General features: G+C 49.6%; 1 protein-coding gene across 1 annotated transcript in view; it reads right to left on the bottom strand.

The window, feature by feature from the left end:
* Nucleotides 1-7,164, bottom strand: part of C2H14orf132 (chromosome 2 C14orf132 homolog) — a 55,397-nt gene extending 48,233 nt beyond the window's left edge. Inside the window, exon 1 of the mRNA XM_032624318.1 lies at nucleotides 6,944-7,164. Coding sequence (XP_032480209.1) covers nucleotides 6,944-6,970 — 27 coding nt within the window. The 5' untranslated portion in view covers nucleotides 6,971-7,164. The remainder of the gene's footprint in view (nucleotides 1-6,943) is intronic.
* Nucleotides 7,165-13,093: the final 5,929 nt, after the last annotated feature.

The raw sequence follows: 13,093 nt of genomic DNA, 5'->3' as shown, positions 1-13,093 counted from the left end.
TTTGGACCAGGCGCAGCCTGTCTCCAAAGATGTTTGCCATTCACCCTTCCCTCCCCCTTGGACACGCATGCTGCTTCCTGCATCAAGAGGTAGAATCTGGTTCCCTTGTCCTTAAATCTGGGCTGGCCTTCAGATTTTCTTGACCAAACAAATGTGGAGTTAGTGACATTCTGGGACTTCCCAGTCTGGTTCATAAGAAGCTTCGCAGTGTCCTCCTAGGAATGCTGATTCGAGAGGGGAGGCAGTGCTACACAAGAAGTTCGATGACCCTGATACCACCATGCCGGAAGGAAGCCCCACTTGCCTAAAGAAACACTTGCAGGATGAAAGACCAAGTGGAGAGAAGGGTCAGGCTGCACAGAGGTGTCAGACACATGTGTGAAGCTGTGTCCAGCCCCGAGGCCCCAGCTGATGCCATCAGGGCAGAAACAAACTGCCTAGCCCACTTCTTCCTAAATTCTGGTCCCACAAAAGAAATTATTGCTACCATGGTGTAACTGAAATGGTAAGCAATAAGTAATTCTTAAAACAGCCCACATCATGGTTGGTCGGTTAGTTAAAAATTTTTAATTAGTTGCCAACATTTGAAAATCCAGACTGCTTATAAGCATCGGAGTTTTCAGTTTTCTTAAAAACCCACAAGCACCCGCAGCCCTGGGCCTGTGAGTCTGTACAGCATGGGCAAGTCGCTGGAGCTCAGAGCCGCTATCTGTGCCCCCTCCAGGCCACAGCCCTGCTCTCCAGGTCACCGCAGCCCCCCCACCCCACCCTGCTCCACTCCATGAGGCCACCTGCCTGGCCCTGGTCCCTCCGGCTTCATCTCCGCTCCCTCCCACCTGCCCCTCGGCCCAACCAGATGGTCACTTGCAACCTTCATTCCCAATAAGAGACACTATTCAAGCCCCTTCCATTTCAAGCCATTTCATGTCATTCCCCCCCCCCCCCACCTGAAGTGTCCTCCTTCATCTACATAACAGCTATGCATCCTTCAAACTCAGCTCAATTCAAACCTCCTCCGGAAGCCTTCCCCCCGGGTCTCCAGAGCTGGGCGAGGTCCCTCTTCTGCCGTACCAGGGCGCCTTTGTTTACCTCCACCCTGTCACATATCACACAGCAGGGCCTGTGACCCTCTGCCCCCCAGCACTCCACGTAGGGAGGGCCTAGCACACAGGAAATGATTGTTGAATGACTAGATGAACAGTTCCACGAGGTAGGCCATTTGTCCCCATTTCACAGATGATGAAACTGAGGTTTAGAGAAGTGATCTCTCCACTGCCTCTCAAAGACCAGTGGCCACCAACACAAAAACCAAGATCCTTATTCTTCAGGGATCTTCAGACCTAATAAAAGTTGAGCTGTGTCTCCCCAAAAGATAGACTGAAGTCCTAATTCCCAGTACCTGTGAATGTGTCCTTATTTGAAAATAAGATCTCTGCAGATGTCATCAAAAGAAGATGAGGTCAGTCGGGTGGGCCCTAATCCAATATGACTGGTGTCCTGATAGGAAGAGAAGAACAGACAAGCTATGGAACACCAATGATTGCAGACCACAACCATGAGGCTGAGAGAGTCACAGGCTTATCCTCCCCAGAGCCTTCAGAGAGACCACAGCCCTGTCGACTTTGGACTTGGAGCCTCCAGAACTGGGATTGATTACATTTCTGCTGTTTTAAGTCACCCAGTTTTTGGTAATTTGTTACAGCAGCCGTAGGAAATGAATAGAGATTCCTTTAAAAACCTGTTTCAAAATGTACATAAACGTGCTGCTTTGTGTACCTCGGGGGCTCAGTGATTTCCTGAAGCTGATCCATGGAAGGGTCCCGGGTCCTCCCACCGTCCCCCAGCGCTTGGACTGCTCTGGGAGGCGGTATGATGGTGTGAAGGATGCTCCTGTATCAGCCCCACTCATGGCTCCCCAGCCTGTGAGCCGAACCACCGGGGCTCTCCACTTTCTCCCTGTCTGTACCACGACAGTAATACAGGCACCCATTCCAACTCTAGGTTTCCCACCTGTGCCAGGTGTGGTCTGGAGGAAGGGAGAACCTCAATCTTCTTTCTTTTTTCTAAAATTTATTTTATTGATGTATATAGTTGATTTACAATGTTGCGTAGTTTCTGGTGTACAGCAAAGTGATTCAGTTCACACACACACACACACACACACACACACACACACACACACACGCATTTTTTCACATTCTTTTCCATTATGGTTTATCACAATATATTGAACGTAGTTCCCTGCGTTATGTAGTAGGACCTCATTGTTTATCCATTCCATATTATATATTATAGTTTGCACCTGCTAATCCCAAACAAGGACCTCAATTTTGGAGCAAGCTCCCAGGTTACATTATTTTGGGCCTGAATATTTCAATTTGCTGAATTGATATTGGAGTGACTTCCAGGGACGACATGACTTTTTATGACCTAAAAGGGACCAAGGACCTGCTCCATCCAAAGATGGGGGAGGGGAACAGTCCCACAGTGTGGGTTTGGGGTCCGGGCCTCAACCTTGATGGCACACTGGAATCAATTAGGGGATGAAAAGAAAACACTGATGCTGGCTCCCAGCTCCAGACTCAGATGGGAGTGTCTGGGGCAGGACCTGGGCAGCAAGACCCTTAAAAGCTCCCAGGTGATTCTAGTGGCAGCAACATTTGGGAACTACTGGGTTTAAACTAGTCACTGCAAGGACAATGCAAGACAAAAATAAGAGCGAGCTCTTATGTCATAGGCATGCTTGTTCTACAGGGAGTTACAACCTAGAAACATGGAAACGGGGCTCCTTGTCTCTCTAGTTCATTCCATGCGCTGGCCCAGCACACAGGAGGTCTCTTAAATGTTCATTCCCTTCCCGAGGTCTCAGGGTCTCTGAATTTCATGCATGATGCTGGGCTTCCCCCAGAGCAAGAGCTCCAAGGGTCCCAGGTGGAAGCTGCAGGCTTCTTACAAACCTGTCTCACAATGTCACTCACACTGCATTGTCTTGGTCAGAAAAATCACTAAGGCCAGCTCACATTAAGGGGAAGGGAATCAGATCTTAAACTCCCTCATGGGGGGCCAACATGTACCTCCAGGAGGTAGGGAAGGAATGGATGGGGCCGTCTTTGGAGACAGGCTACCCCACCGACAACAAAGGGATTTGAGGATCAGTCTTCAAGATCTGCGATTCTCCCCTCCCCTCCGGCTCCTAGGGGGTCTGGGTAGCCTTGCCCTCCTGGCCGTCTCTGGCCATAGGGAAATGCATGCCCCTGTTTACTATTCAACCCTCCAGAATCTCCAGGGACTCAGGGACTGCGTAGAGTGGGGCTGGGGTGTTTCCAGGGTGGGAGAAAGAGAGGCTGAGTGCCTCCAGGGCTCAGGGTCGAGCTGAGTCTTTACATCCTCAGCGACCACAGCCTCTTCTAAGCCCAAACCCACAGCCCGGTGTACCCGCACCAGGGAGGGCACATCTGCATAAGAGGATTTGTTGGATAACTGATGTCCACTCTGTACATCCAAGAAGAGTGTCTTTTTTTTTTTTCGCTGTACACGGGCCTCTCACTGTTGTGGCCTCTCCCATCGCGGAGCACAGGCTCCGGACGCGCAGGCCCAGCTGCCATGGCTCACGGGCCCAGCCGCTCCACGGCATGTGGGATCCTCCCAGACCGGGGCATGAACCTGCATCCCCTGCATCGGCAGGCGGACTCTCAACCACTGCGCCACCAGGGAAGCCCAAGAGTGTCTTTTTGAGGTTTAGTTTTTGAGCGGGAAATCTATCTAAAATGGCATATATCCTCCAGGTCTTTTTAAGCCATGAAGAGACCTGGATTTTGGAGCCACAAGAATATGGTTTCTTTTATTCCATCAGTGAATCAAACAGGTGTGCACTTCCGACTCCATCCATCCCTCCAGCCGTGGCCTCTACGGGCGGCTGGGGTTTTCCCAGGGCACTGCTTCAATTATAAGCTATTCCTACTCAGTCACCTACAGTGGCTCCCACTGTCTACTGATTAAATGTGAACTTCTCATCCTGGGCAGTTAGCACCTTCTACAACCTGGCCCTGGCCTCTGTCTCCCAGTTCTACTGTGCTACCTACCCTCCAGTTTCCTGAAGGATTCTGTGAATATATTCTGGGCTTTCCTACCTCCATGCCTCTCTGCTTATTTTTTATTTTTTTGGCCAGTCCGCGTGGCTTTCGGGATCTTAGCTCTCCAACCAGGAATTGAACCTGGGGCCATGGCAGTGAACGCGCCAAGCCCCAACCACTGGAGCGCCAGGGAAGTTCCATACCTCTCTGCTTAGAATGCCCTTATTCCCAGGCCCGCCAGGGGAAATCTGCCTCTAGTTCCCAGCCATCAGAACCCCCAGACTCAAGTACCGATGAACAGGTGTTTGGCGCGGGGGCATGTGACACCTCAAACTCACTATCCTTTCCTGTTAATGGCTTTTCCTGCACATACATCTTGTCTTACCCTCATCCAATCATCTAACAGATGCTTGTGGAGGGCCTACTTTATACCAGGCATTTTGGTCACCCTTTCAAGGAATGGCCTGGTCCATCATTTCTCCACTACTCTCCAAGCATCCAGAAAGAAAATCTACATCCCATTCAACTTTGTCCCCCAGCATCCCTGTCCCAGTGCCTGACACAGAGCTTGGCACAAGGCAGGCACTCAACATTAGCCGAACAAGTGGACGGAGGCCTTCACATGTCTCTATCAAACTGCCCTCTGCTGACGTGTGGGGATATCGACTTGGTCACGTGCAGCAGTCACTGTACACCCACGGCATATCCTGTGTGCTCACTGTGCCAAGCACTGCTAAGTGCTACAGACGGAGTAAAAGTTCCCACCCTTGTGGGGATAAGAGGGACAGAGAAACACCAGAATGAAATCCATTAGATCACAACGCACCACGAGGAGAGCACTTCCTGGGGGGAGGAGGAGAGATGAGTCATCTTTAAATATGTCCTTCCTGTCCCTTATTTTGTGTCTTTCTCAGGCGGAAGCAATAAGGTGGAAACCCAGCAGCTTTGCAGATCCTCAGACCCAGATTTGAAACCCATTTTCCTCCTTGCTAATGGTGTGTCCTGGGCAAATTGTTTCATTTCGCTGAAGTTTGGTATCCTGATCTGTAATATGGGGCTAACAGTGCCAATGTCACAGACGTGGAAGGATTTACTGTAATCAGGTGTGTAAGCGCCCGCATCTGGCACATAGCAGACGCTCAGCAAAACGTCAGCATCTCTCCCCGTTTGGTGGCACTTCACATTTCTGTCCCTGCAGCTAACCCAGGACTGAGTGTGTAATCAATGCCCAAACATCTGTCCACAGTAATAAACTGACCACATTAAACTTGAATTGTAAAAAAAAAGAAAAAAAAAAACCAGAACTCCATCTCTGCGCAGGCTCTGCCTATATAGATATGCTGAAAAGCCCTATGTTTATTTTGTCAAGTTACCATAGCAACTCCTGATGCTCCAGCCAGCCCCAGGATTAGCAGTTATCAATTTATCTTGTAACCATGGAAATGCCAGCTGTTTAGTGGGATCCAGAGCTGGAAGGCAGAGGTAGATATCGTGTGAGCTCTTCTCCCCTCTAGAAATAAATCCAGTGAAGCCTCCTCCGTCCAAGCAGTTAACAGTCAGCGCTATCTAAAATGATGTCCATATGACAATATTTATAAACATGGGTTTAGGAACAGGAGACAGAAAATCAGGCAAAAAAAAAAAGACCAGCATGGCTCATGGGAGCAATTAGCATTATGGAAAACCTGTTAAGAGACTGCCAAGAGCTGGAATCTGGGTTCCCTTGAGCCAACCTGGGGATTCTGCACCCATTCATGCCTGCGTTGGGAGCTCGCTGTCCCTACAGCCTAGATTTTGCTGTTACTTTTTAAACAGATTTCCACCATGGTGAAGTTTGGGGGAAAAGGAAAGTGTGCCCTGAAACTCCATTCCCTGGAAAAGTAAACAGCAGCCAGTGGGGCCCCTGCCACATGCCCAGGGGACAGAGGGAACCTGGGGGGCCTTCCTACCACTGGGCTCCCAACATAACCAACTCGATAGAAGGTGCAAGGTCTGAATTTGGTACTTGGGGACTTACTCTCCTATAGCCCAAATGCGGTGGCCCTTCCCTGGAGCCAGACTGAAACTCCAAAAGGCCACAGACAGCTCCAGCTCCGGAAAGCAGGCGTTTGCCTTTGTTCTGGCTCCAGAGTTAAGGCACCAAACATAAAGATCACTCCACGCTCAGAGCTTCAGGGGATTCCCCTGGAGAAAAAATCCAAGCGATGAGAGGTCATCTGTTTTGTCTGCCACTGGGAACCTGTTTTGTGTCGAGAGAAGAGTTATGGTCGCGCCGGGCACTGATGGCTACAGACTCAGCACAAAGCCGAAAAAGGAGAAAACGAATGCTATGCTCTGGCGCTTGGCTGGTCACAGAGCGGGTCTCGCCGCCTTCCTCGGGCTACAGTCTGTGGTCTCCACCAAACGGGAGAAAAGTGAGGTGGGAGGCGTCCGAGGTCAGCAGCAAGTGACAGATTACCCGGCGCGTCGGGAAGATACAGAATGGGGAAGAGCGAGGTTGCCTGCCCACCCGGGTACGCACGGATCTGGGCTGCCCCGCCTTGGAAAGCTGCGGGGCAACGGAGGGAGGACCGCAGGTGGGGGATGGGCAGGGAGGGGACCCCTGCCGAGGCCCCTCGCACAGGTCGATCCGGGGAACACTGGGCGCACAGCCTGCCCCGCCCCCGGGAGCCATGCTCGCCGCCCCAGACGCGCGCACCCAGTGGGGATGCCAGCTCCGGACAAAGGACCCGCGCTCGGATCGCCGGCGGGCGCCACCGCCCGGCCTGAACCCTCCCGGTGCGCTCAGCCCCGGCGGGGAGGGCGAGACCGTGGCCCCGAACCTGCCCAAACTTGGCGACCCGGGGCGCGCGTGGAAGAAGCCGCATTACCTGTGCGGCCATAAAAGACAGATCCATGGTGTCGCTGCTGCCGCCGGCGCTCGAGTCCTCCCTGCTGCTGCTGGTCCAGCCGCCCGCACGGCTGGCCGGGAGAAGGCCACGCAGCGCGCAGGCCTCCCCGAAACCCCGCGGCGGCGACGCCGACCTCGGCAACCGGGTGGGGGCGGCAGGTCCCGAGCCCGCGCGGCGCCTTCAGCTCCCTCTGCGCTCACTGGGTGGAGGGCTTGGAGCCTGAGGGCGGGGCGGGGCGGGGCGGGGCTCGGGGTGGGGAGGGGGCAAGGCGCCCCTTCACGTGACCACTCCCTGCCCCACCCCCGAGGGCGGGGCTCGGTGGAACCCCTGACGGCTGGCAGTCGCTTCCCTCCGCGTGCTGGAGGGAGGAGCTGAGGCACGAGGTCGCTTATCTGGTCGGTGCAAGAAGCAGCCCAGAACCCGAGTCCAGTGCTGTTGGCGTCCTGCCCCGTGCTGTTGAGCCCAGTTCCCTAGGGGGCCAGCGGTGCTTTCGTGGGGCTGGCCTGCCAGGGTCAGGGTTAACAGGCTTTTTGTACCGACACTGCGCCCAGAGTCCGGTGTCCTCGGGGCTCTGGAACTGGGCAGAAGAAGGTTTAAGTCCTAGCTCTGCTCTTGCGGCTTGGGCAAGGTAGTGGCTCTCTGAGCCTGGGTTTTGTCATCTGTAAAATGAAGAAAACAGAACCAGAGAATTTAATGAGATCATGAATCTGGTACACGGTGTCTTCAATAAGTGAGAGCTCTAACATGGCTAATAACATAACCGAGACTAAACTGTGAACGGTGCCTTCTAGAACTGCACAGTGCGCAGCTTGCACAACTGGTACCTTATGGCTCTGTTTTAATCTTTCCCTACGTCCAACAAGTATCCCAAACGTGCGGCTGCAATAGCTAAAATGAGGACAATGGCAGAGATGCCGGAAGGAGCCTATTCCCATGTGTGCATGTGTGTGTGTGACACCCCAGACCTGGTGACTGGCCCACAGGAGAGCAGGTGGGAGCTTTGTCCATCTTGAAGGACTCACTGGTAGGGACTGGGCTGTGTGTTACCTGTGCGGTCATAAAGGACAGATCCATATATGTCCCTACTGCTGCCTGTGCTCGAAACCTCGCTGCCGCTGCTGGCCCAGCAGCCTGCACAGCTGACGGGGAGAAGGCCATGCGGCGAGCAGGCGTCCCCGAGCCCCACTGTGGTGGCAGCACTGACCTCAGCAAATGGGACCAGTGCCTTACTGACAATGTTTGTGTCCCCTCAAAATTCATATGTTGAAACCAGTCTGATAGTATTTGGAGGTGGGACCTTGGAGAAATAATTAGGTCACTAGGTCATGAGGGTGGAGCTCTGGTAAGGGGATTAATGCCCTTTTAAGAAGAGACACCAGAACAGAAGTTCATTTTTATTGAGTCAAAGTTTATTCATATTTAACTATACACTTAGCCCTTGTTGAAGAAATCCTTTCTCAACTTGAGACCATGGAGATAGTCTCCTGCAGTTTTTAATTTTTGTTTTATTTTTTTCATATTTCAGCCCTTTTCTCACTGATTATTTTTTTGGTACGGGTTAAGGAAGAAATTTCATCTTTTCCATATTAATAATGCATTATCCCATCCCTTTTATTGACCAGTCCAGCCCTTTTTGTTTGGTGTTGATTAGCAACACCAAATTTGTCAAGTTGCGATCTAGGTGTGGGCCTGTTGATGGGTTGTCTATTCTAGGCCATTGATTGCTCCTCTGTTTCTACAGTAATGCTATTCTAACTTAGTTACCACGGTGGTTAATTTTACCTGTCAAGTTGACTGGGCCACGGGATGCCCAGATAGCTGGCTAAACATTATTCTGTATCAAACTGGGGAGAAATTACATCTTTACTATGTTGAGTCTTCCAATCCAGTATGTTCAGAGACATACTGAAGACAATATGTTCCTCCATTTATTTAGATCTTTCTTGATTTTTTTTTTTTTTTAATCAGTGTTGTGTAGTTTACAGCATACAAGGCCTGGACATGTTTGTTAAACGCTCACCTAAACATTTCTTTCTTTCCTTTTCCTTTTTTTTTTAGTGACTATAAATTTTTAGGTATTACGCTTTAATTTTGATGTCCATGTGTTCATTACTAGTATATAAAAATATCATTGATTTTGTACGTTTGTCTTGCATTCTATGACCTAGAACTTATTAGTTCTCGGAATTTTTTGGTAGATTCCTCGGGATTTTCTATGTGGGAAATCATGTCATCTGCAAAGAGGGACCATTTTATTTATTCCTCTCTGATCTGTTTTTTCGTTACATCCTTGCTTTGCCTTATCGCAGTGACCAGACGTCTAGGTTCAGTGAGAGTGCCGAGAGCAGGCACGCATGTTTCCATGTTCCCACATGGACCCTGGGAGGCAGGGAGGGCAATGATGAAGGTGGGGAGGCCAGCGCGAGGTGGTGTCAGCTGAAAAGCAGGGCTCACGGTCCTGTACCCTCACTGCTTCATGATGATGGTGTTCTCGGATCGGGCGGCTCTTCTCTGCAGAAGAGCAGAGAAGAAGAAGATGCTCTGCAGACAAGGTTTGTGCAGTTACCAGCCTGTAGACCTGGCCTTCCTCAGGGAAATCCACACCTCTCCCAGAACTCGGCTCTGAAGAAAAAGAGACGGGACCAATGCAAACTGTCTGATGGCTTGTTTTGTTTTTATGTTTTAAACCCAAACGTCCCCAAGCGACACCTTGTAGTCAAAACCTATATAACGCTGTGTGTCCTTGGATGAGTCTCTTCTGCTCTCTGAGCCCCAGTTCCCTCATCTCTAAATAAAGGGGACCCAGCCAATCTTTTTTTTTTCCTTTGGCTGTATTGAGTCTTCGTTGCTGCAGGCAGGCTTTCTCTAGCTGTGGTGAGTGGGGGCCACTTTTTGTTGCGGTGCGCAGGCTTCACATTACAGTGGCTTCTCTTGTTGTGGAGCACCGGCTGTAGGCGCGAGGGCTTCAGTAGTTGTAGCACACAAGCTCAGTAGTTGTGGCTCACAGGCTCAGTAGTTGTGGCGCACGGGCTTAGTTGCTCCGCAGCATGTGGGATCTTCCCGGACCAGAGATCGCACCCACGTCCCCTGCATTGGCAGGCGGATTCTTAACCACTTCACCACCAGGGAAATCCCGACCCGCCAATCTTGAGTCCATTTTTTTTTTTATAAGTATATGACTTTATTTATTTTGGCTGCGCTGGGTCTTAGTTGCGGCACACGGGATCTTCATTGCTGCATTGCTGCGTGCGAGATCTTCATTGCAGTGTGTGGAACCTTTAGTTGCGGCACGTGGGCTCTTAGTTTTGGCATTCAGGATCTAGTTCCCTGACCAGGGATCGAACCCGGGCTCTCTGCATTGGGAGCAGAGTCTTAACTGCTGGACCACCAGGGAAGTCCCCTGAGCCCATTTTTTAACACCCACCATGTCCTGCAGGTGGACAGAACTACTTAGTCATCACGTCCTGAGGAAAAAAAATATTCTTACATTACCACACTCAGCGTGACAAGGAGGACCAGAGGACTGGTTGTCGGCTAAAGCCTGAACTGAGGTATTTTTAAGTCACTCTATTGATGCATAATTTACATAAATGTACCCATTTTACGTAGACAGGTGGATGAGTCTTGATACGCATGGACACCTGTGTAACCAAAACTATAATCAAGGTATAGAACATTCCACTCGCCCATAAAAGTTCTCTTTTATCACTTTGCAGTCAACCCCCAGCCCCCAGCCTCAGGCAAACAATGATCACGTTTCCGCCACTACAGATTACATTCGTGTTTTCTAGATTTTTCTATAGATGGAATCGTACAGATTGTACTTTTTTCTTTGTCCAGCTTCCTTCAGCATGATAGTTTTGAGAATCATCCATATTGTTGCATGTATCTGTAGTTCCATTTTTATTGCTGAAAAGCATTGATGTCTGGATGTACCCCGGTTTGTTTATCCATTCTCCAGTTGGTGGGCACTTGGCTGTTTCTAAGTTTTGGGCTGTTATGGATAAAGCGCCTGTGAACATTTGTGTACAAGTCTCTGTATAGACGTTTTGTTTTCATTTTCTTGGGTAAAAACCTAAGAGTGGAACTGCTTAGTTATATGTTTATAATAAACTGCAGACTGTTTTATAAAGTGTTTGTACGTTTTCCCAGCAGCAGTGTCTGAGAATTCCAGCTGCTTCATATTCTCACCAGTCCTTGGTATTTTCATCGGTTTTAATTTAAGCCGTTCGAGCGGCTATAAAGTGGTACTTTTTTACGGTTTAAACTTGCACTTCCCCGATGAATGTTGATGCTGAACCTCTCTTTTACTTGCTCATTATTGGCCATTGGTATATTTTCTTTTGTGAAGGGCCTATTCCAATCTTTCTCCATTTAAAAAGAATTGGATCAATTGTCTTTTTATTACTGAGTTGTAAGAGTTCCTTATGTGTTTGGGGTACAAGTCCTATGTCAGATATATGTACTGCACCTATTTTCTCTCAGTCTGTGGTTTGTTAAATTTTCTTAATGATGTTTTTCAAAGCAAAGTTCCTAGTTTTGATAAAATCGACTTGATCTTTCTTTTCTTTTATGGTTCATGCTTTTTGTGTCCTATTTAAGAGATCATTGCCTATCTCAAGGTCATCAAGATTTTCTCTGTTTTTTGTTCCCCCAGAGTTTTATAGTTATAGCTTCTGTGTTTAGGTCTGTGATCTATTTTTGTTTTTATACATGATGTGAGATAAAGGTTGAGGTTCTTTTTTTTCTTTCCGAAATGAATTTTCAATTGTGCCAGTACCACTGACTATCCTTTCTCCATTGAATTACCCCAGACCAGGACGAGATTTAAGAATACACAAAATTTAAGATGGCATGTTCTCTCAGGTGCCAACTTTGCACTTGTGTCACCTTGAGAGTGCCTCCTTAAATTTTAATTCCTAGGCACCTTGCTGGCCTCACCCACTGACTAAGTACTTCACAGGCAGATCTGCATGTTAGAAATATCACTCTGTAACTCTCCCTGGGCGACCGCATCCAGGCATGTAATGATCCAGTGAGGACACCCAGACTTCTGTCCTGAGCTCCAGACAGGCCTGTCCAACTGTCTATTCAGCAACTTCTCCTGGGTGGCTAATGGCATCTCGAATTTAAGCTAGCCAGCGCTGAGCTATGATTTCCACCCTGCTGTATCACAAGCAGGTAGTGGCTCAACCCAGGTCCTCCATGTACAGTTCTGCATGTTGCACACTGCACAGGGGTGCCTGGCAGGGAGACAGGTGGGGTTAAAATCCAGCCATGCTCCTCTTGTGGAATCCGGCACGTGAGTTAAAAGTCGTGGATGTCCAGAGGAAGGTACGCCTTTGCCAGTTCTCCCAAAGGCCTCCCAGTAGACCCAGGAGTCGTCCTTCAGTCCTCTCTCCCTTACACCCCACTCTCAGCTCACCAACCTGCTCGTTCACTATGCTCTGGCCACACAGGCTTTTTTTTCTGTCTCAGCACCACACCCAGTACTTTTCCCTGCAGGGACATAGACTTTGCTATTCCTTCAGCTTGGAACTCTTTTACTCCAGATCTTTCTTTTGATGGTTCAGGTTTCACTTCAAAAACCACCTCCTCTAGGAAGCTGTTCCGACCTTAAGTAATCCATCCTTAAAATATAAACAGCTTATTTTATTTTTCCATAGCATCTTTCCCTTTTTGAATGCATTTACTTGTTAGAGGCAATCTGCCATGCGCTCTGAGTGTCCTTGGCCTCAGGCCACCTGCATGCTCTCGGTCCTGGCAGCTTGGCATGGGGGCAGGGCAAGGGAATGCGTCTTTGCACTGCAATCTTAGAGGATTTGGGTTCCAGGGACAGTCTCCAGACTGCTGTTCTGCTAAGTATTGGATGCATGATTCACGTGTGCAGAGAACTTGGGATCCTGTGAAGAGGAACATTCCATTCCCTAAAAGGCTCTTGGCCTGTAGGCTACAGCAAGGGGGACCTGACCCTGTCATTTCACCTCATCTGGGACCCAGATGGAGAGGGCAAGGGGCCACTGAGACCCTGGAGCAGATGCCCTCTCTTCCTGGGAACACTTTAAAAAGGGTTTAAGAATTCATAAGCAGGCTTCCCTGGTGGCGCAGTGGTTGAGAGTCCGCCTGTCG

This window comes from Phocoena sinus, chromosome 2, assembly GCF_008692025.1.
Source record: "Phocoena sinus isolate mPhoSin1 chromosome 2, mPhoSin1.pri, whole genome shotgun sequence".
In the NCBI taxonomy this organism is placed as follows: domain Eukaryota; kingdom Metazoa; phylum Chordata; class Mammalia; order Artiodactyla; family Phocoenidae; genus Phocoena; species Phocoena sinus.
Note: the sequence above shows the minus strand (reverse complement) of the source record. Positions and strands in the feature narration are given on the sequence as shown.